This window comes from Sus scrofa, chromosome 6 (genome assembly GCF_000003025.6).
Source record: "Sus scrofa isolate TJ Tabasco breed Duroc chromosome 6, Sscrofa11.1, whole genome shotgun sequence".
Lineage (NCBI taxonomy): Eukaryota > Metazoa > Chordata > Mammalia > Artiodactyla > Suidae > Sus > Sus scrofa.
The window spans coordinates 146,798,159-146,823,238 of record NC_010448.4 but is presented as its reverse complement, the minus strand read 5'-3'; the positions used below and the strand labels follow the sequence as shown (position 1 = coordinate 146,823,238).

At 37.1% G+C, this 25,080-nt stretch overlaps 1 protein-coding gene across 7 annotated transcripts in view; it reads left to right on the top strand.

Moving 5' to 3' along the window:
* Positions 1 to 20,942, top strand: part of LEPR (leptin receptor) — a 93,856-nt gene extending 72,914 nt beyond the window's left edge. For 4 of the 7 annotated variants that reach the window (XM_021093487.1, XM_021093488.1, XM_021093490.1 and 1 more), the window contains 4 exons: positions 1,035 to 1,130; positions 3,020 to 3,122; positions 4,588 to 4,663; positions 18,639 to 20,942. In XM_021093487.1, coding sequence (XP_020949146.1) covers positions 1,035 to 1,130; positions 3,020 to 3,122; positions 4,588 to 4,663; positions 18,639 to 19,466 — 1,103 coding nt within the window. In that variant the 3' untranslated portion in view covers positions 19,467 to 20,942. 7 annotated transcript variants of the gene reach the window in all.

The following is a 25,080-nucleotide window of genomic DNA, read 5'->3' as shown; positions in this document are numbered from 1 at the left end:
TCATTCCAAAGACCCTAGAATTTAGCATCAGGATAAATAGAAACAAATTATTGATAGAGAATTAAATTATTGATAGAGAATTAAATCTAGTTCATGACTGTTGTTCAGGTGTTTACTCTCTGCGCTTCAGAGAGATTTATCTCTTGTGGAGTAACCTTTGCTTATTATGAGCATTTGTGAACACGATAGATCCATTTTGAACTTGGCTTTGGAGACGGTCATCCTCCATAGATCTAGGCGCCTGGATATGTAAGGGGATTCCTGGTCCCCACCCCCATTTTCTTTGCATAGGATTTCATAAGACTTAGTCTCCCAGCTGCTTTGCATGGGGAAGCTAACTAAACTAAATTCCTACCAAAAGGGAATAGTGCTGGCTTTGGCGATGTGAGAAAGGAGGTAGAGTGTATTGCCTGGAAAAGGGAAATAAAACAACTCATATTCCCTGAGTTTAAACGAACTGGCTATCACTGGAACACGCCTTTGAAAAAGTGCAATCTTCTATTTCTGGATAAGATTTTAATTAATTAATTAATTAATTTTTGTATTTTTAGGGCCTCACCCACGACATATGGAGTTTCCCAGGCTAGGGGTCCAATCAGAGCTGTAGACGCCAGCCTATGCTAGAGCCACAGCAACGCCAGATCCGAGCCATGTCTGCGACCTACGCCACAGCTCACAGCAATGGTGGGTCCTTAACCCACTGAGTGAGTCCAGGGATTGAACCTGCATCCTCGTGGATGCCAGTCAGGTTCGATGTGGAGCCACGACAGGAACTCCTATTTCTGGGTAAGATTTTAAAACATGATTTGAAAAATTATGGATGTTACTAGGTGAATTTGGAGTGCTGAGATTATCTTTGAAACTGGCTGATTATTAGTTTCAATCCACAAATAACAATATCAGTTTTCAATCTACCAGTTTCAATCCATAAACTGTCAGTTTTATATCCATGGAAATATCATGGATATTTTTTTTTTACCTTGAATTTCCTCAATTCAGTAGAAATGACTCTTCAAAATGTTTTTTCTCTTCAGATCATTTTATTCCTATTGAGAAATATCAATTCAGTCTTTACCCCATATTCATGGAAGGAGTGGGGAAACCGAAGATAATTAACAGTTTCACCCAAGGTAAAAATATTTACTTTTAGTTTCGTTTTACACAAGTGTGTGGGTTCCTCCTTAGTTAGCAGTAGTTCTGCCATCTGATTATTCTCTTTCTGATGGAATCAGGGGAGAGTCCAGAGTCTTATGTAGATGTGTCACGGGTGATTGCGGTAAGGCTACATGGTTCCATGGTGGTTGTAAGAAGAATAATCAGGCAGGGTATTGTATTCTTGTACTGGTAAGTAAAGTCTTCAGTCTCAAATTGGGTAAAAAGTTGATGGGAACAAAATAAAGGGGAATGACCAGCTATACAATAAAATATATCATCATAAAAATTAATTTGGAAAATATTAATTTTCTGTACAATTAACATAAATGCATCTACCCCCCAGTGTTTCGACTCATATATTTTTTTTTTTTTGGTCTTTTTTTGTCTTTGTTGTTGTTATTGTTGTTGCTATTTCTTGGGCCGCTCCCGCGGCATATGGAGGTTCCCAGGCTAGGGGTCGAATCAGAGCTGTAGCCACTGGCCTACCCCAGAGCCACAGCAACGCGGGATCCGAGCCGCGTCTGCAACCTACACCACAGCTCACGGCAATGCCGGATCGTTAACCCACTGAGCAAGGGCAGGGACCGAACCCGCAACCTCATGGTTCCTAGTCGGATTCGTTAACCACTGCGCCACAACAGGAACTCCCCTCGACTCATATTTTTGAATCTTTAAATTTTAATCATCTTCTAGAGGAATTAAAAAAATAAAACTGGAGAGTTATAGAAAAACATTCACTGGTGTCATATTTCTGATTCATCTTACTGTACTTGGAGTGGGAACCATTTGCTTTTGCTATTATATTTCAAAATCATTTTCAAATCCAAGAAAACCAATAATGAAATTTCAAGAGAGAAATATTTTATCTGGTTTTGTAATTAAAATAATTGTAAGAATCCATCCCTGGTTCAACAAATATATACTGAGCCCTGTGCTAAGCACTAGGGACTGAACAGTGAACATCAGTCTGTACCCTAAATGGAGCTTAAACTCCAGGCAGTAAATAAATCATGTGTAACATAATATCAGATAGAAATAAGTGCATGAAGCAAAATAAAAAAATGACGGGATCGAGTTCAAATGTGGTACTTCAGTAAGGATGGCCAAAAATGGTCTTTTTCTCTATGAAGCTGCTATTTGAGTAAAGTCCCTCAGGAACAAAGGGGAGGAGCATCAGCAAAGGGATAGCAAGTGCAAAGGCCCTGAGGAGTGCGCATGCTTGGTGGTGCAGGAAACAGCAAGGAAGTCCGTGTGTCTGGAGTGAGCGAGTTAGAGATTGGTGGGTGTTGTAGCTTGCCTTCTCCAGAAGCTGATGCTGAAACAGAGTCATGAAAAAAACAACTTTAGCTGACGCTTTATAACCTAAGTGATCAGATGGCGAGAGCTGACAAATAACTTTGAAAAAATTGTTTTGTTAAATTGTAAGAAGCGTAAGTCTGAACAAAATAATAATTATTTTATTAATGTGATTATAGCCATATTTTTTTATCTTTCTGATTTTTGTATCTCTAAAGGTCAATTCAATTTATGATGAAATGGAAAAAAGTCTATTATAATTTTTAATACACAAAGGTGTTATTGCCTGAAGCTTTTTTTTTTTTTGTCTTTTTTGTCTTTTTTAGGGCAGCACCCACAGCATATGGAGGTTCCCAGGCTAGGAGTCCAGAGCCACAGCAACACCAGATCTGAGCCACATCTGCAACCTACACCACAGCTCACGGCAACGCTGGATCCTTAACCCACTGAGCGAGGCCAGGCATCGAACCCACAACCTCATGGTTCCTAGTTGGATTCGTTTCTGCTGCGCCACAACAGGAACTCCCGCCTGAAGCTTCTGAGTTGCGTGAATTTTTTTCTTTTTCAGATGGTGAAAAACACCGGAATGATGCAGGTCTATATGTGATTGTGCCAATAATTATTTCCTCTTCAATCTTATTGCTTGGAACATTGTTAATGTCACACCAAAGGTATTGTACTTGCTGTTGAAAATCTTGAACATATTTAAACCTTGATTTTAAATCCAATTCGGAAACACTGAAGTATTCTAAGTATTTTGGTGTGTATTCAGTATACAATGAGACGACATAAAAAGAAAAGGCCTGATTTCACAAAACTATATTCCATTTTGCTAGTACACATAAGCCTTAGGAAAAAAATTAGGTTTTTTTTTTTAAATGTATATGCATTCATGAAATAACAAGCTTATAACAGGAGATCCGAGGCAGTATGTTCTTAGAAGTGGCAGGAAAGGCTTTCAGAGTTGTACAATTTAGGTTGAGGACTTTTAGTGGTGAAGATTTATTTGGGGCAGTCATTTCCCTTATGGTCAGTAGGCACTCTGCTTTTTAAAACATCAGCACTGCGTGGCTCCACTCTGTTTGGTTTGTCCAGTGGCCTTATTTCTTGAATAGTTCTTTGGCATTGCATCACTCTGTTCTGAGAGGTGTGGCCACTGAGGTTAGTTCACACCTGCCAATTCTCTACAGAAGCTTTGGTCTTCTAGTAAAGAGGAGGGAAATATGATTTTAGAATCCCAATTTATCTTTCAGTCAAGTGAGCCGATGGGGCCATATCTATGGAATTGTTTCTGAAACTCAATTGATGGTCATTTTTTTTTTTTGTTTTTTTTGTTTTTTGTCTTTTTGCCATTTCTTGGGCCGCTCCTGCGGCATATGGAGGTTCCTGGGCTAGGGGTCAAATCGGAGCTGTAGCTGCCAGCCTACGCCAGAGCCACAGCAACGCAGGATCCGAGCCGTGTCTGCGACCTACACCACAGCTCACGGCAACGCCGGAACCTTGACCCACTGAGCAAGGGCAGGGATCGAACCCGCAACCTCATGGTTCCTAGTCGGATTCGTTAACCACTGCGCCACGACGGGAACTCCTGATGGTCATTTTTAATATTTAATTATCTCTGAGGAAAACCTGTGCAAAGTACTTAGCACAGTGCCTGGCAAACAGTTTTTAGTAAGTTTTGGCTACTTTTAAAAAATTTAAGTATAGTTGATTTAAAATGCTGTGCCAGTTTCTACTGTACAGCAAAATGTCTCGTATGTATATATGTATAGTATATATGTGTATATGTGTGTGGACCACACACACACACACACATTCTTTCTTTATATTATTTTCCATCAGGAGATTGGATATAGTTCCCTGTGCTATACAGCAGGACCTTATTGTTTATCCATTCAAAATGTAATAGTTTGCATTGACTAATTCCAAACTATTTTTATTATTATACTGATCATTAACTTGGCCTAGACAGAAAGTTGGTGGATATCATCATGGGACAGCATGTGAAAATGAATCTGATCCTACTGCGGCACAGACAGTTTAGTGGATTAATTTCTAGTTTGGACATTGATGAACTGTTAACATTTCAGTGTGAATGTTATTCTCTAATTCTAATACCTTGCTTGTCTTTTGTAGAATGAAAAAGCTATTTTGGGAAGATGTTCCAAACCCCAAGAACTGTTCCTGGGCACAAGGACTTAATTTTCAGAAGGTCCTTTTTTCAATTTTTTTTAACCCCAAATATATAAGACTGCATTTTAGATGCTATAGGCCTGTTAGAGCTTCACATATTTTTAAGGTTTAAAATGTCTTAAGTCTTATTTTATTTAATTCATTTTAATATGAGTCTGTTTGGTCTGTCATTTGTTTTTAAGAATAGCAGATGTAGGGATTTGAAACCAGAACAAAACAAAATTCAATAGGTACTTTATCATATGACTCAACAATATACATATCTTTCTCCCATGTCACTGTATATAATAAATCTTAGAATATTAGATGTATTTGATGGAGAACAAATATTTGTATGTACTTCTTTGGTATAAATTGATTGTCTTTAGGAAAAGGCTGGAATCACTATTTTTTTCCCCCGCCTTTTCTGGGGCCGCTCCCATGGCATATGGAGGTTCCCAGGCTAGGGGTCTAATCGGAGCTGCAGCCACCTGCCTACACCAGAGCCACAGCATCACGGGATCCGAGCCACATCTGTGACCTACACCACAGTTCACAGCAACACCGGATCCTTAACCCACTGAGTAAGGCCAGGGATGGAACCCGCAACCTCATGGTTCCTAGTCGGATTTGCTAACCACTGAGCCACGATGGGAACTCCTGGAATCACTATTTTTAATTCTTATAAATATCTCTATAATTACTTAGCTCAATTAAAAACTATATAAATAATCCTTTCCTCAAAGATTGCAATCTGAAAAATACGATTATAAGGAGTTCCCATTGTGGCTCAGTGGTTAAGTAACACGACTAGTATCCATGAGGACACAGGTTCGATCCCTGGCCTCACTCAGTGGGTTAAGATCTGGCCTTACTCCGAGCTGTGGCATAGGCTGGCAACTACAGCTCCAATTCATTCCCTAGCCTGGGACCCTCCATATGCTGCAGGTATAGCCCTAAAAAGGCCAAAAAATTTTTATAGTGATAAAGCTAATAAAATAATTTGCACTTAACCGCTATAATAGAATTTCTCAGAAAACTCTAGAGTTTAATGAATATGTTATTAATTCTCATAATTTCCCCAGAAGCAAGGTTGGTTTTCCACCCATAAAATTAGGAAAATAGAATTCAATTTTCATATCAAACTCTCTACACCATGTTCTGAACAATAATCTTATGAAAGTTATTATGCAGTCTCCATAATTGCAAGATCACTGGTTACTGTTACAAGTCTTCAGTGGTTTCCTTTTAGCTGCAAGGTCAAGTACAGTCCCTCTAAGCTAGTACACAATGACTTCTTTCTACAATCTGTTATCAACCTACATATTCTAATTTTTCTGTCTGTGGGCCTTGGCCATGCCGATACTTTTCCCTTCACCACAGCAGATCCCTCCACACCAACAAAGACCTTGCTCTAGCCTCTTCTTTCCCCAGACCTTCTGCGAACAAGCATAGTTCAGAAGAATTTCTCCCCGCTAGCATTATATTATTTACTTTGAAGAGTGTTCTGAGTTCAAGGGCTGTGTTTAACCAAGGACACATATTATTAAACATCTCCTGCTAAATCCAAAGTACTAAAGTCAGGATTCATTAAGGAACTGCTGATATTTCACAATAGTGTCCATTTATTTATGTACAAATCACTGAGATACATATTCTTACATACCTTAAGATTTTTACTTCAATTCTTAGTGTCTCAGTTCCCTCTCCTGTATAATGATGTTTAATAGAATTTACCTCATTGGGGTATTTTGAGGATTAAAGAAGATGGTGCTCATAGCATGGTCAGGTCTCAATAAATATTAGTTATCAGTATTTTATATATTTACATGTTTTGCATTGATAGTCTTTCAGTCACCCTGTGAGATAAATATTATCATCTTCATTTTATAGAGGAAAAACCCAAAGCTTATGGTGGTTAAGTAACTTGTTTTAGACTCCAACTTAGCTTACCAATTTGACTTTTGAGCCTGTTCTGTTAGCAACTGTTCTCTCTAAAGGTGACTTTAAATTTTTTCTTTTGACCATAACCCACAGTGAGAAATACACTTTACCTTGCAACCTAGTAAATGCATTGATACAGATAATAGGCAAAGCTGAAACAAAAAATGCTCAAAACAATATTACTGTTTGCAGTGCCTTCTTTTTTTCCAAATTCTATTGCATTAAAAAATATTGCTCACAACCCTCTAAATTGGTGTCGCATACTAGTGGCTATGATTTGTCGTTAGAAAAACATTGCTCTACAGCTTACCAGTGAATGAATGCGTGAACAAGTATGTAACATTATGGGCAAAACCATATAAGACGTTAAATTGTAATCTTTTGGGAGAAGAGACACTACCATGTCTTCAGACCAGGGAGCAGTGTAGTTTTACAAATGATCATTTTCTTTATAGAAATGTCACTTTCCCCACACCTGCCCATGCACTTTTCAACTATGCCGTTACTCACTATAAGCCAGCAAGTCTCCTTTCATTAAAACAGAGCTGATGACTTTTTCAATTAAAATATTTATCCCTCATCTTTCTCTTCCATTATGAATGCTTAAAGTGAACTTTATTGTAGTGAAAGTGGTCTTTAGGCCAAATATATTTATTTGGCATTCATTCATTCATTCAATAAGCACATAATGAGTACTTACATATGAGTACTAGGCTCTGGGAAAACAAATTTTTAAGAGATGCTCTTTACCTTCTAGCTAAAAAGACAGTGAGGTCATAGAGGATTGACAGGGTTAAAAGCAGAATAGAAGGAACTTGTTTTCTTTTCTCTCTCCAAAATGGTTATTGATTTTAAAAATCAGTCATTAATTCATTCCATTCATTCACTCAGAGGCTGTTTATTGAACAGTTATACTGTGCCAGTCCCTATGCTGGGCCCTAGGATTAAAATGGTCTGAAAAACAGAAACTCTTGGGGTGTATGGTCTAGTGGGGAAGATAAGCATGAATTACTTTATAACTGAAATAATTAATATATATCGTATATGTTGTAATACTGTATTAGATATCCTATCTTCTAATAATATTACAAACACTAATAATGATAAACTACATTTTGTGAAAAAACAGGACCCAGTTTGCTGAGCTTAGTGTGTGGGATAGGGGTGGAGGCTAGGTAAAGATACAAAAGTGACAGTTGAGCTAAGATCTGGAAGAGGAGTAGTGATTAACTAGGTTTTGTGGTGGAGGAAAGGAGCCCAGGCAGATCTACCTGCAAACACAAAGTCCTGTGGTCGGAAGGACCTTAGCACATTTGCAATCCGAAAAGAGGGACATTGAAAGACAGAGTAAGGAGGAGATTATTTGTCTTAAATGTTAGAGTTTGTTTTTTCTTTCAGTATGAGAGGGTTTTTTTTTTTTTTTTGTCTTTTTGTCTTTTGTTGTTGTTGTTGCTATTTCTTGGGCCGCTCCCACAGCATATGGAGGTTCCCAGGCTAGGAGTTTGAATTGGAGCTGCAGCCACCGGCCTACGCCAGAGCCACAGCAACCGGGATCCGAGCCGAGTCTGCAACCTACACCACAGCTCACGGCAACGCCGGATCCTTAACCCACTGAGCAAGGGCAGGGACCGAACCCGCAACCTCATGGTTCCTAGTCGGATTCGTTAACCACTGCACCACGACGGGAACTCCGAGAGGGTTTTTTTTTTTGTGAAAAAATCTAAATACCTATCCAAATAAAATTTTAAGAGCTTTACCACGTCCGTATATATTAATGCCGGGAATAACTACCTCACTGTCTCTTTAAAAGAAGCGAAAACACTCTTTCATCAATGTGTGACACTCTCAAATCTCCCCCAGGCGACAGTGGAACTGGTTTCTATGTGTTTATTAGGGCAGGGAAATGATCAGGCCCCACTTAGCAAAAGGAAGTTTGAACCTGGTTTTCTTCCCTTTTCTGGAAAATGCCTGACGTTTCTTGTAGCTAAAAGGAACCACTAGGTGGATGTAGGACTACGGCCTGTGAGCTACACAATGCACAGCACATCACCTGGCAGACACAGATTCAAACATCACCCAGGTTCTGGTAAACTAAGGAAGTGGAAGAATTCTTAAAAATTCTTAAGATACAGTGAGTGTACCTGCCCTTACTGGTAAGGCTGATTATTTTTAACCTTTGCAAATATTGACTTTATAACTTTGTAAGATAGTCTTTAAGCATAACTAGCATAATAAGATGCTCAGCTTATTACCAGGGCTCAACAGATACACAATTTTTGAAATATAATAGGAATATTTGAAGGATAAAGAAAAATATGATTTCAAAGATTTTACTAATAATAAGCATGTAATATTCTGGAGTTCCTGCTGTGGCACAGTTGGTTAAGAATCTAACTGCATTGGCTTGGGATGCTGCGGCGGCTCAAGTTTGATCCCCAGCCTGGTGCAGTGGGATAAAAGGACCCAGCATTACCACAGCTGCAATGTAGGTCACAGCTCTGGCTTGAATTCAGTCTTTGGCCCAGGAACTTCCATATGCCATAGATGCAGCCATTAAAAAAACCTCATCTAAAATTCAGTAACTACTTAAAATCTCACCTTCTACTTTAATATCCCAAATAATTAAAATATACTTTTTGATCTTTCTTTTCTTTTCTGGCCGTACCTGCAGCATGCAGAAGTTCTTGGGCCAGGAATTGATCCCAAGCCACAGTAGTGATGATGCTGGATCCTTAACCCACTGAACCACCAGGGAATTCCTAAAATACACTTTTTTTTTAGAGAAAAATAACATAGTCTAATTCACATTATATTTCTAAAGAGGACAAGGCAAGTTTACTATTTGCTCCCTACTTTCCTATTCATATTATTTTACTTAATTCTCTCATCGGCCTAATAGCCTTATTTTTTCTGATGACAAAACTGCATCTCAGCAGTTCAGCAGCTTGTCTTAATCTCCCGGCCTGTAGGTGAAAAAACTTTGATTAAACTCGGGTCCATCAGACTCACACTGATACCCTTGCCATCAATTCCTTATCAACAGTGTATCACTGAATGTACTTAGGGCCACTCAGCTGTTCATTTCGAAACAGTTGAAATGGTAAATTTTATGTATGTGTATCTTAACACACACACACACAAAAAAAAATGGAAAAAGACCTGAATAGACATTTCTGCAAAGAAGGTATACAAATAATCAATAAACACAAATGATACATGCTCAACATCATTAGCAGTTAGGGAAATGCAAGCCCCAAACTCAAGGTAACTCTTTACACTAACTAGCTAGGACGTCTGTAATAAAAACCATAGGTAATAAAAGTGGGTGAGAATGTGGAAAAATGGAAACTCTCCTACACTGCTGGTGGAATGCTAAAATGGTGCAGCCCTTTTGGAAATAGTCTGACATTTTTCCAACAGATAAACATAGAATTACTAGGAGTTCCTGTCGTGGCTCGGTGGTTAGCGAATCCGACTAGGAACTCTGAGGTTGTGGGTTCGATCCCTGGCCTTGCTCAGTGGGTTAAGGATCCGGCGTTGCCGTGAGCTGTGGTGTAGGTCACAGGTGCAGCTCGGATCCCGCGTTGCTGTGGCTCTGGCGTAGGCCAGCGGCCACAGCTCTGATTCGACCCCTAGCCTGGGAATCTCCATATGCCACGGGAGCAGCCCAAGAAATGGCAAAAAGATAAAACAAAACAAAACAAAACATAGAATTACTATATGACCCAACAATTCCACTGCTAGGTATATACCCAATAGAAATGAAAGCACAGACCCATGTGAATGTGTGTAGCAGCACAGTTCATAATGGTCAAAACATGGAAACAATCCAAATATCTATCAAACGATGGGTAAGCAAAGTGTGATACTTCCAATTCTAAAACAGAAGGAATCAAAACCCCCACAATGGATTGCAAAGCAAATGGACTATGGGAGCCCCCTGTTTTTAAAAACAATTCAAATAAAGTGTTGTTTAAAAGAAGGTAATAATTTTTGTATGAAGTGTTTCCTTTAATTTGTTCTTCACATTCAGATGTTTTTGAACGTTGATTTTTATGAAAATAATTTTTACGTGTAATTTTTAGACATCTAACCTAATTTCTAAAATATTCCCTACGATTAATTTCTTCTGGTTTTTAAGCTAATGTTTCCTTCCCTTTGGTTTATAGTAAATCTAATCCATACTAAACTTGTAAATATGCAAATCAGAAATGAAAAAAATGAATATTTTGAGATACTTCCCTCAAATCAAAAGAAAACATTTGTTTAACCACGGTATGTCAGAATAGGGTGATACCATGTGTGACTGAAAATCAATTCTCATATTATTTCCCGTTGATTTTCTTTCTTTTGTATGTTCCACTTCCTTATACCTTTTAAAATTACTTAAAAAATAATATAGATACATGAAATGGAATAATATGAAATACCTGTGTACTAACATAATATCTTAAAATTTTCTTGTTTGCCTTTTTTTTTTTTTTTTTTTTGTCTTTTTAGGGCCATACTCAAAGCATATGGAGGTTCCCAGGCTAGGGGTCGAATTGGAGCTGTAGTCATCGGCCTACACCACAGTCGCAGCAACTTGGGATCTGAGCCATGTCTGCGACCTACACCACACGTCATGGCAATGCTGGATCCTCAACCCACTGAGCAAGGCCAGGGATGGAACCTGCAACCTCATGGTTCCTAGTCGGATTCATTTCTGCTGTGCCACAACGGGAACTCTAAAAGAATCTTCTTCAACTTCATTTCTTATTCCATGAAATAGACTTTCCTGGAGCTCCCTTCACCTTGTTTCTTCTTCTTCTTCTTCCTTTTTTCTTTTTTAATGAAGGCATTGGCCCTCTTAGCTTTCCCTCCATTTCTCCCTCTACTTCCCAATCTCTGTCAACTACAACTTTACACATTTACTTAAGTCAAGGTTGATAATATGTTCTGTACTATAATTTGTCTGTGGGTTCATTAAAAAAAACCCAGCAAATTGCATTTACATTGTTACAAGTAGGTAAATATTGTTCCTTGCAGAACCAAGTAATATAATGTGATTACACTTCTTGGTCATTCCAGTATCACAGAATACTTTTTAAAAAGATTAAAAACACTCCACCTATTGATCTAAATTGTTCCAAATTTCAGTTGGCTTCATTTTTATTTTTTATGTTTTTGTGTGTGTTTTTTTGTTGTGTTTTGTTTTGAGTTTCTAATTGCTTCCTTAACTTGCTGCACCCCATGGGGACTTCCTCTAATTGCTTCTTAAGTTTATTTATTTATTTGTTTATTTATATTTTTATTTTTTATTTTTTCATCTTTTTGACTTTTTTCTAGGGCTGCACCCATGGCATATGGAGGTTCCCAGACTAGGGATCCAGTCAGAGCTGTAGCCACCGGCCTACACCACATCCCACAGCAACGTGGGATCCGAGCCGAGTCTGCAACCTACACCACAGCTCATAGCAACACCGGATCCTTAACCCATTGAGCAAGGCCAGGGATCGAATCCGAAACCTCATTGTTCCTAGTCGAATTCTTTAACCACTGAGCCACGATGGGAACTCCTATTTTTTATTTTTATTATACCTCTGTGTCCTGCCATCATATAAGTTTCTTCACTGGAGACTTTTTTCCAGGGCTCTCCGTCCAGGAAACCCTCTATCCTCCTTCTGAAGTCGGGATTAGGACTTTTCTAAAATAGCTGCAAGCCATCACTGAATTTTCCCGTAACTGGTTTCTAGTGATTACTGTTTTCTAGATTTTTTTTTTCTTTCCTTTTTCTTGATTAACTATATCCTTCTATAACTTGCTAGGAAATGTTGTGTAAGTCAGAGTCTCTGCATGCCTGAAATTCCTTTTTGTGCCTTTCTTGATCGCTAGTTTGGTGGAATATCAATGTCCAGGTTGAACAAGCCTTTCCAATAAGACTTTTCAAACAATTCCTGCCTTAAGATCTAGTAACTAGTCTTGCTTTTGAGTAGTCAGATGCTTTTCTGATTTTTATTCCTCACAGGTTATTTGCAGTTTTCTCACTTTTAAAATATTCTCCCCATTCAATGATCTAAAATTAGTGATAAGTTTGGGGAGATGCTTTTTCATTTAACTATGTCCTCATTTGAAGACGCTTATGATTCCATGTCTCCTGTCAGAGAACTCTTAAGAAATTATATTTATATTATTTCTTTTATAACTTTTCTTCTCTTTCTAGAATCTGTATTAAATAGATGTTGGACCCTCCACGTAGATCTTCTATATATGTTTTTTTATTGTTATTTCCCCAACACAATTTTTTTCCCCACTGTACAGCATGGGGAAAACATGTATGTTACACATACAGCATGTATGTTACACATACATGTATACATACTTTTTTTCTCCCATTGTCATATTTTTAAATCTCTTCTCGAATATGTTTCTTTTTGTTTTACATTTGAGATCTTGCCAGTGCTTCTGTTGAAATTTTATTTGCTATTATATTTGTAAATTTCCGAGTATTCCTTTTCAGTGTATTCTGCATGCAATCTTTTCTTAAATCTTACTAGAAATACCAATTAGAGGATCATTGTTTGTTTTAAAAATTCTTTTTTCTTCTGTTCCCTGAATTATCTGTTTTTGCTAGGGTCATGTTTTCCTGCTGTTTATCTTGGCCTTTCGTTTTTTAAAATCTCACACTTGCCCCAAATATCTGGTAATCCTTTGTTTTTACTTCATGTTTAAGAATGAAACCATAGACAGGCTGGCTGGGAGAGCCTGCGCACATAGGCAGGGATTGTTGTCCTTGGTGGGTAGATGGGGCTCTGGCTAGATGAGGAAAGATGTGCTCAGAGACATCTGTACCCAACAGCTGCTAGAGTCCTTCCTCCGCAGATAGTTCCTTGGTCACGTCTGAGAACAAAATGTCAATTTGGGTGTGGAGAGTAGTTCTAATATGAAGGCTCTTCCATACACAGCAAAGGGGTAGAAGAGATTCCATATGTAGGGTTTCCAGTTTTCAGCCCAAGATCTCTTTTCTTCCTGTGGTTTCACTTGTAGTTTCTTCACACACACACACACACATACACACACACCCCATTGTATTCAACAACACACCCTGGCTTTCCCTCCAGCTACAGCCCACTCTGAATATATTCTTTGGTCATCTCCTTTGGTCTCCACTCTACCATTTGTTTTCCATCTTTTAGAAATTCAAAATCCCATTCCCTTTCAACCTTCTCAGATTCTCTTCTTTGTCATGGGTATATATTTGATTTATTCACATACTTTCATTCTAACTGTCTCTGCAGAGATAAGAAAGAAATATAGATGCTCAAACTGTCATCTTGAACCAGAATATTTCTCTACACCATTTCTCTTTGTAATTTAAAAATAAGAATGTTTAAAAAGTTTTTAAACAGCATAAAAATAAAAATTTTAAACAAAGGTTGAATTCTTGTCATGGGAAAATGTTATTGCAATGACTCAAGAACCTTGCTTTTCTTCTAACTCAAATCTCACAGTGTTTAAAAGTCTAGCCAATTAGTTTTTTTTTTTTTACCTTTTTCTTCAGCATTTTTGTATAATCTATTATTTTCTTCCTCTAAATCCAAACCATCTATTATACAGGGGGTCTGACCCTGCTTCTTTGCTGTCTACATTCTATTTCTACAAGCATGTACTCAACTTAACAACCTGCCTTAAGGGTGTTAAATCTAAACCCAAATGGATTTTTTTTCTTGTGATTCAAAGACTATGCTAGAGTCCTCACCCTAGTTCTCCAAAGAAGCCGATGAGCAACCAAAGCTCCCAGAACACCATCCTCATGGATCCTAAGCAGAGCATCCCTGAAATTGCTAGAATGGCTTGCAGAAGCATGAAAGAGCTGATGCAGTTTTGAGTTAGAAGTTCTGTTGAGAAATGCACATGACTGGGCTTGGAAGTGTGTATTTCAGTCCCCTAAAATATGACTTCTTGTTCTTAATATCTATATATGTGCCCTTGGAATTATAAGGAGCCAGAAGAAAGGATAAATTCATCAACTCAAAGCTATCACAACAAATAGAAAAAGCAAAACAACATGATTCTCCTGCCTACTTGTGTTTGGGATGTCGTCTCATCTTCCATTGTGTTCTAGAATGTTGAAGGAGGACCAAAAAAGTTAGGGTCCTCCCTCTGCTATCATTAACTGTGCAGCTTTAAGCATTGATTACGTTGTCTATACAAAGGGAGCCATGTGAGCTTGACAGTTTTTTTCTTTTTCTGAACGGAAAAAAATCATGATAAATGTTCTGTCATTCTACTCCTCTTCACTATTTCAGCTCTTTTTTAATTTTTAAATGTTTGTCTTCAGAGCTCTACTCTTTTACTCTTTCTTGTTCCGAACTCTCTAATACTGCTGTTGCTCCTCCACTTCTTTTTTATTTTTCCAGCACTTTGTTCTTCTCTCCTTTTACTTATCCTGTTAGTCCTCTATAGTTTTTCCTTTTCTAGGATCCTTAAGGTTGTTCTTAGGGTGATGTTAAGGAGTGCATTAAGGAAATGGAAGAGGCCCCCTAGGTTCAAAATTTTATCTTTTCCTAAAAACATGCATAGGTATAGTATAACACAGGAATTTATTATAATCAAGCACCCCTGTCTGACAGAACAGCTTTTTGAAATCTTTTATCTTTTGCTTTCTGAGTGATTTTTTTTTTTATTTTGCTTTCTTATTTTGTTTTATTTTATCTGAACAGAGAACGGACATTCTTTGAAGTCTAATCATGATCACTGCAGATGAATCCAATCTACCAACTTGCCATCATTCTATAGAGTATTAGAAGATTTTTACATTTCGAAGAAGGGGAGACAATGTAAACAAATTTGGTGGGATTCTTGAGAACTAAAATGTGGTGGATTATGTTGATTTAGAACTTAAAATAGATGGGTGAATTTGAGGTCCAAACTATAGGTCTGAATCCAATTCAGTTTGGATGTATGATTACTTTTCAAGTCATCTGAAGTCTAAATAGTAATATTTAGGAGATCTGGCTTTTGCTTTGTCATTTGCCTGGTCATGAAACATTAAAAATTATAACTGTTGCTCTTACCACATATCTATTAGATATCATCAAACATCTAACAGACAATGTTCTAACTGGATGAGAACGGCAACTTCTGACACATTGCAAGTACAATGGCTCTAAATATAGAACGCAGTAAAAGTGTTTATGTTTTATGTCCAAAATTTTCCACTTTATATTCTTTTATGTACACTTTAGCCTATAAACTGACTGATTTGAGTATTCTTTTGAATGTCTTGTAGCTTTTATATATTTCTAATTTTGATTATTATAGGAATTTTTGTTTTTGATAGCCTTGAAAATGACTTAAGTCCTGATGTCCATTTCAGTTTAAAGAAAGCCGGAAGTTACTGTTTGTTCTGGTCAAAGGCCAGTAGAAGTTACAGTTCATATCAGGATGACCTGACATATGCCAGTCAGATTGACCAGATCAGAAAATACATCAGCCTCCAATATAGCCTCCTTGTGAAATTTTTGACCAGATTTACTCTGAACCACCCAAAGTTTCTGGCAGGCAGGGAAATGGGCAGTGATGCAAAAACGGAGACTCTCTGGAGCTTTTAGAAATAGTTCATGGCAAACACAGGACTTTACTCCCTGAGCAAAAGGCCACCTGCTGTTTCTGTGAACTTGTGTGTTATGTTGCTCACATTCAAAATAAACCAAAGCCTCTGTTTGATGAACCCATATGATAGTCAAATTTAGGCTATGGAATGGAGTACTTACATTTAGATTTCATGCATAGTTTGACTCGAATGTTTAAAAAAACAACTAAAAATCAGGAAGAATGTGCCTTCCCCCCCTTCATTGACTTTTAATAGATGTCATTGGAATGTAAAATCTAAGTGTGAAAAATATGAAAGGATATTCTTTAATTCCTGTCAGCTGAATACATATTTAATATGCTTCCAGACTGTTCTAAAATAGTTGAAACTTAGAGGCATATAGTGGCTGAAATGATTTTTTAATAAATATACTTTTAAAAGTTTGTGACCCACTGATAAAATATGCCTTGATATAATATAGACGTATGACTTCTTATTAATTATTAGTGAAATCTCTCATCAAGTGCATTTGAAGACATGCACATTATTTGGCATCAGTGATCAGTTGACAATTATGAAGTTTTAAAGGGCATGAAATATACCAAATGTCATTTGAAGAACATGTGTTCGACTGCATGCTATGGTCTCTCTGTGTGTATTTTTTTAATTTTCATATTGAAAGCATGCAATTCCTTTATATGGAGATCTTAATTTCTAGGTTCATTAAATTTTAAGAAATTTAATACACAATAGTAGTAACATTTAAAAAAACCAAAATGATAGATTGATGCCAGTTGACTAGGGTATTTAGCTGTTGACTAAAGGTTTCGTGGGTATGTAATCCCACCAATCTAGCCAAAAAAAAAAAAAAATCAAGAAAATATTTGAAAGAACTTATAAATCTAATTATAGATTTCTGTCAGAAAGAAAATAGGCACAGGGACACTTTTCGTATATTTTGTCCATAGAATAATAGAAGAGGTTGTGTTAATAAAGTGTTTGTTATTATGCAGTATTTTAATATCTGTACAAGTCTATTCCATTATAAAGCATCTGGCATATTTATTCCTTTATGATTATAATCACCACTATATTTCATTTAAGAGTTCAAAGCTGTGTTAAGTGAATTGTGTTTTTATGTGGAATATATTTGCCATTATGAAGAATAGTTGGTTATATTGTTATTTCAAACAATTAATTAGAATTTATTCTGTCAGTTTAAAATCATAAAATTCAAAAATTTAATTCTATGTATAACATATAAATAGAAATTTCTAATGCACGTCATTCAGTTGTGTTAATTTTTCAATGTGATGTGTCCACAGCATTCTTTATTTTGCATTTCTTTTTTCAATATGTTTACATTGTATGAGTTGAGCTTTTGCACACAAATTCTTGCCTTGTAGCTGCTTGGCAGGATTTTTCATTGTAATGTAACCACCTTTCTTATAAAAAAGTATGATGTGTATTTATTTTGTGTCTTTGTCTTCATTCCACATGTCATATAGTTTGTATTTTTATATGAAGTTATTTACAAGGAAAAGTCTTGAAAAGTTTGTGATCATCCCTTTCATTTTCATTGTTTTCAACAAATAGGTATTTAGTTCTTTTTTCCTGACAATCGTAAACAGGTTCTTAGTGTGACATAAGGCAGATAAGTCCTTAACAGTCAGTCACATATAGTTTACCTTCATATCATATGTCATGGAATAGTTATTTTAGCTATAGCTGTTTTGCTCATTTGATTTTATATCAATTCATTTTTTTTAATTTGAGGCTTAAAATTTCAGTTTGTGTGGGAGTTCCTATCATGGCTCAGCAGTTAACGAACCCGACTTGTAGCAATGAGGACGTGGGTTCGATCCCTGGCCTTGCTCAGTGGGTTAAGGATCTGGCGTTGCTGTGAGCTGTGGTGTAGGTCACAGACACGGCTCGGATCCTGTGTGGCTGTGGCTGTGGCATAGGCTGGCAGCTGCAGCTCCGATTCAACCCCTAGCCTGGGAACCTTCATGTGCCGCAGGTGTGGCCATAAAAATACAAAAAAAAAAATTCAGTTTGTGGAAGTATAATTTGCTTTATAGGAATATTAGGCATTCTTCCAAAGATAGTACTTTGTAATTACAGTAAACAATCTTTGTTGAGAGCTAATAAGCATTTTCAGACACCGTTTACTTTATTCCTTGCCGCATTGCCGTGGAGTAAATATTGAACACAGTTTTACAGGTGAAGGAACTGAAAGGCAGAGAGGTTAATGAACTTGTCCATGGTCACAGAAACAGAAGGATTCAAGGAGTCCACTTCCTCCCACTTTTACACACTATTCTACGGCCTCTCCCTTTTAATTTTTGGTATGTTTCTGTCCAAACCCAGTTGATTTGTGACGACTTGACTTATGTCTCTTGGTATTTTCACCCTTCCATTTCTTCAATTGATGTCATAGTGAAGCAAAATGATTTTTTAAACACACTTGAGCATTAAAATCTGTCTTTTCTTTTAGCCGGAAACATTTGAGCATCTTTTTATCAAGCACACAGAATCAGTGACATTTGGCCCTCTTCTTTTGGAGCCTGAAACCATTTCGGAAGATATCAGTGTTGATACATCATGGAAAAATAAGGATGAGATGGTGCCACCAACTACAGTCTCTCTACTCTTGACAACTCCGGATCTTGAAAAGAGTTCAATTTGTATTAGTGACCAACGCAGCAGTGCCCACTTCTCTGAGGCTGAGAGCATGGAGATAACTTGTGAGGATGAAAATAGAAGACAGCCCTCTATTAAATATGCCACCCTGCTCAGCAGCCCTAAATCAGGTGAAACTGAGCAAGAGCAAGAACTTGTAAGTAGCTTGGTCAGCAGATGCTTCTCTAGCAGCAATTCCCTACCGAAAGAGTCTTTCTCGAATAGCTCATGGGAGATAGAAACCCAGGCCTTTTTTATTTTATCAGATCAGCATCCCAATATGATTTCACCACACCTTTCCTTCTCAGAAGGATTGGATGAACTTATGAAGTTTGAGGGAAATTTCCCCAAAGAACATAATGACGAAAGGTCTGTCTATTATTTAGGAGTCACCTCAATCAAAAAGAGAGAGAGTGATGTGTTTTTGACTGATGAGTCAAGAGTGCGGTGCCCATTCCCAGCCCACTGTTTATTCGCTGACATCAAAATCCTCCAGGAGAGCTGTTCACACCTTGTAGAAAATAATTTCAATTTAGGAACTTCTGGTCAGAAGACTTTTGTATCTTACATGCCTCAATTTCAAACTTGTTCAACTCAGACTCAGAAGATAATGGAAAACAAGATGTATGACCTAACCGTCTAAGTTCATTCCAGAAACATCTCAGATTTATGATGGGATGAGTCATATTAAGGGTAATATGTTCTACATGGTGTTCCATAGCAGAGAGAAAAAAATTGAGTCAAATTTGAAAATGACTTCAAAAGTTAAAGAGATCTGTTTGTCCACACTCAGTAATACAGAAAAAAAAAATGTGAGAAAGCCTTCAAGAGCCTAGTAATGTAGACCTACTCTTCTAATGATTCTCTTAACCGGCTACAGTGGGAAGTTCTCGAATGCCTTGTGTCTAGCTAGAAACAAGCCCAACAATACTAGCGTTTTGAGCATTAATCTCATGTAGAAAGAGCTAATCCATCTGAATTACACATACATCTGAAAGAAGACTTCAGACTAACACTTGTGAAATGTAAATGTCTTCAAGAGTGTGACTGTTTTACCTTGAGGTGTCTTTGTTTTACACTAATTTACACATACACATATGCACACTTGTATCTAATAGGCATCCTGTACATTGTTAAATATATGATGTACTTGTTTTTGTGCTACTAGGTTGTGTGATTTGAAGATGTTTCAATTTAACAAATTCCCTGAGCACTTGCTCTTTGGTAGGAACTCCACTAAATGTTGCAGATAAGCAGAGGATTTAGCCCTGGCCTAGAGGAAATGCTTGTGAAAATATTGAAGAAATCAATCTTTATGCATCAAAACTAAGATCTGTGCCATAGAATGAACCTACCTATTTAATGGCAATACCCACAAGTATTTTGATGACAACACAAGCCTTTGTGAAAACATGTTTGCCTTAACTCTTCTTTATAAAAGATGTTGAAATGCTCACTTGATGATACAGCTAGAATGCCAAATGTTACTGCGTATCACTATAGAGTCTTTGTCTTCCCCACTCCCTCTTGCATGTACACCTTTTTTTTTCCTCTCTTACTGAGCATTTTCTCTTTAAACTAACTCCTGTGCTAATACTTTCCAATTAATTGATTGATCAATTAATTATTGATGTAATTGTATGAGACATGTACTATTATGTATTATGTATATAGTACATGTATGAGACATGTACTATTATTATATTCCTTTAAAAGATGATAAAATTCAGTAATTTGCCAGGGGTCACAGAGTTAGTGGAATCCAAATTTCTTTTTTCTTTTTTCTTTTTTTTTTTTTGCTTTTTAGGGCCAAACCTGTAAAATGTGAAAGTTTCCAGGCTAGGAGTCGAATCAGCTACAGCTGCCTGCCTACACTACAGCCACAGCAACGCAGGATCCCAGCTGCATCTGTGACCTACACCACAGCTCATGGCAATGCTGGATCCCCAACCCAATGAGCAAGGCCAGGGATTGAACCTGCATCTTCATGGATACTACCTGGATTCACCTCTACTGTGCCACAGTGGGAACTCTCGGAATCTAGATTTAAATCCAGCTCTTTTTGATGCTAGTGGTTATGTTTTTAACCAACACCTTGCCATTCATTGAAAAAAAAAGACTGACTTGTAATCTGTTTACTAAGTAGAATTGTAGTGCTGGATGAAAATTAAGTGAGCATTACACAGGTGTTTTCTTTGCCTTTAAAGGCTTTATTGTTTGTTTCAGTTCTTAGCATGGAAAGAAAATCCAAAGCATATTGAACAACAAACTAAATTAAAAAACCTGCAGAGATTGTTGTTCAATGGGAATAAGCAAGAATTGCAAGGTTATCAGTATCATCAGAATAACTTAGTCCTCAAAAGTATTCCTATGAGCTGCTACATGTCACTAGTTTTATACTTAGACTGAGAGAAGATTCTGCTGAATTACTATTACCATAAATAAAGTCTCGCACTCTGTCTCTATTCTGGTTGTGGCCATATGAAATGAGTGATCCTAAACAGTGACAAAGATCTCAGACCCCAGTTGATAAATATGTTTTCACATTTCATGGTCATTTACCAATGAGAAATCAGTCAAGCTATTGCAGGTCTTAAGTATTATTGAGATATCTCAGGATCTCACATGGTTAACCCATCGCCCTCTTACAAGAGAGAGGTAGAGGGCCCATGTCAACCTACTGGATAATTAATTCTATACAAAGATAGAAGAAAACATTTTAAAAAAATTTTCACCATTTAAAAAGAATTAAATGCGTATAGAGAGAATTATAACATGTATAGAAATTTTGGTAAAATTAACCATTATTTTTAATACTATACATGGAATTTACTTAGATAGAAAGTTACATTCTGCCCCATTCTGCATATAATTAGGGATTAAACTTGGAGCAAGTCCCCTGAAACACAACATTCTGCCATTCATCTGTGCTGCAGGACCTAGAACAACAGGAAAGAGAAACTGATAAATGGTCCAGTCAGCCCAAGGTTTTGTCATGCTCTGTGTACACTCTAGTGAATTCCTGAATCCTGGGAATGGAACTCCTGAGACCATAATAATGCCCCAGGTCCAAGTGGAAGGAATTTAGTGGTAATTCATTAAGCTGAGATCATTGAGGCTATTCTGGTGCAGCTTAAGTTCCCAAAGCATTTCAGAAATTGAAATCCCAAGGGATATTCCTTCATGGAGAGGGTTGAAGTAAGTGCTAGATTTGGGCTTTTTTTTTTTTTTTTTTGTCTTTTCTAGGGCTGCACCCATGGCATATTAGGCGAGGGGCTGCACCCCTGGCATATTAGGCGAGGGGTCTAATCAGAGCTGTAGCCTCCCGCCTACGCCAGAGCCACAGCAACGTGGAATCTGAGCCACGTCTGCGACCTACACCACAGCTCACAGCAATGCTGGATTCTTAACCCACTGAGCAAGGCCAGGGATTGAACCTGCAACCTGATGATTCCTAGTCGGGTTCTTTAACCACTGTGCCATGATGGGAACTCCAAGTCTGGCCTATTGATGTATGGATTTAGATCAGTTTTAAGGTCAGTGTGCTAGGGATCTATTTTTCACTTTTGTAAGTTCATTTCACTCTATATATGACTAGAGATTAGTGGGTCTTTATGAAAATTATCTGCCATTTCGGTTGTCTTAGAATGTTTTATACTTTGGTATGGTCAGATAGTCTCCCTATCTTTGCAGAGGTTCTGTAGAAAAATTTGAAGGGAGAGTGGAGCTGAAGTATAGGTTGGCAATTTTAAACAGGGTAAATCTAGAATTTTGAGTATTTCATTTAAAGGCCTTAAATTGGCACACAAGCTGCTAACCAGTCTCTCAAAATCTGAACTTTATGAAAAAACAGAAAATAATTTGAGCCTCTGACTTCAAGTTTAAACAGATTGATGAAGATAAATCATTTGTCAGGGTTAACAAGATGATAGATTTCCTAAGTTAAAGCTCCTAAGAAGAAAGAAGAAGCAAAAAGTTAAGGTACACTTAACTACAAGACTGGGGTCCTCCTATTGGAGCCCTATGTTCCTGTTTAGAGATGAGCTACATATTGACCAGAGGAATAGAAACAGCCTTTTATTTTTAAGCCTAATCTCAAGTAGTGAAACATCTTGGATGAAACTCCCCAACCAGTGGGTGATCCTGGACCAAGAATAAGGTTTTACAACCCTAAGCATGACATTCTTCTACCCCCTCTCATCCCTTTCCAATAAAACTGACTCCCTGTTTCCAAATACCAAATGTAGGGTCATATTTCCTCAGGAGTAATCATTTTAACGACGCAAAAGCTAAGGGAAAATAAACTTCCTCTGCAAATTGATGCCAGATTCAAAGCTACTTTGGTTGGCATCATAAAAAGATTAGGTTTAAAAGTTGTGCCCATAGGGCTTGTGTGAACTTGAACAATGTGCCAAATGCTTCAAGTCACACTGCAGCCATATGTCACTTAGACATGGATGACAAGACTTCTCTCCAAATTATTTCCTGTAGTCTTTAGAAGAAATGTGTTCTACTTTTCATCTTTCAAGGATCATCTTGAGAGTTACAAACAAATAGTAATTTTTTACTATTGAAAGAACACATTCTCAAATTTTAAAACCCCAAATTAAAATTATCCACTTTGCTATGACTAAAAGAATCCTCATTTGAGAAAAAAAAAACCCTTAAACATATTTACCAGAAAATGTGAAGAATTGTTTATAAAAAGACACTAGGGGAGTTCTCTTGTGACATAGCAGATTAAGGATCCAGTGTTTTTTACTGCAGTGGCTTGGGTTGGTGGAGTGGCATGGGTTCAATCCCTGGCCTGGGAAATTCCACTTGCCATGGGCCATGGGCATGGCTGGAAAAAAAAAAAGAAAACTTGTAAGTCAATAATTTTAATCCTTCTTGAACAATTGTTTAAAACACTAAAGCATTCCTGCACCTCACTATGATATTTGATGAGCAGGTTAGAATACAAAAGACCACAGTAGAACTGAATATTGTTGCATGTATTTGTATGAGCATCAAGAAATTGTTACCATTGGCTTTTATATTGAATGAATTATTTTTTATACAAAATTAATCAATATTTATTGTGGAAAGTTGCTGATGTCTATTTTTCAAAACTAATTATGCTTAAGATGTATGGCATTAAATTCAATTTTGTGAGAATCTTTGACAGGATATTTTAAATAACATGTCCATGCAAAAAGCCTGAAACTGATAAATAATCTAGAAGTACTTAATTTTGTAGTGAAATACTTATATTGTAGATACTGTACTTTTAAAACTTGTCGTTAAGTATTTGGCATGCAGTTAACACTTTCTCTTTAACCACAATTGGTATGTTAATAAATGTTACAAACATTAGTGCTGAGGTATGCATCACTAATTGTTCTATAAAATTTAATTATCCTAATTCTCCTTTATGTCCTTAAAGTCACAAAGAAAGAAGGATAAATATGACTGATTTTTTATCATTGTGAATTCTAAGTATTGTCAGAATTGATATGAGATAAAATATGAGGCATGGAAAGTCCAAATACAATTATTATGAATTTATTTTAGGATGACTTTTTATTTATTTATTTATTTATTGTCTTTTTAGGGCTGCACCCATGGCATATGGAAGTTCCCAGGCTAAGGGTCAATTGGAGTTGCAGCTGCTGGCCTATGCCACAGCCATGGCAACATAGGATCCAAGCTGCCTCTGTGACCTACACCAGAGCTCATGACAGCACAGGATCCTTTAACCCTCTGAGTGAGGCTAGGGATGGAAACCAAGTCCTCATGGATACTAGTTGGGTTCGTTACCACTGAGCCACAGTGGGAATTCCTGAGTTCTTGTTCTTTTGATTCTTTCTTATAGCTTTTAATAGTCTCTTTAAATGTTATATTTTCCCTCTACTTTGTCCATATTTTCCTCTATTTCCTTTAACATGTCAATTATAATTATTTTAACATGCTTCCCTAACTTCAATGTGTGAATTTCTGAGTCTGCTTTTATTAATTGGTTTATCCCTTGATTTCCTATTTTTTCACATTTACATAGTAATTTTTATTTGTAGGCTGGATATTATGAATAGTATGCAGTGGGGGTTCTGGATTATGCTGATGCCCTTCATGTTCTTTTATTCTTTTTGGCAGTTAAATTATTTACAGACCCCTTGGGTCCTATCTATGCTTTGTTTTAGGCTATCTGAGAAGAGTAAATTTCAGTTTTGTCCAGTCCTAGCTGTTAGTCTTTACTATTATTCCTAGGCATGACCTTT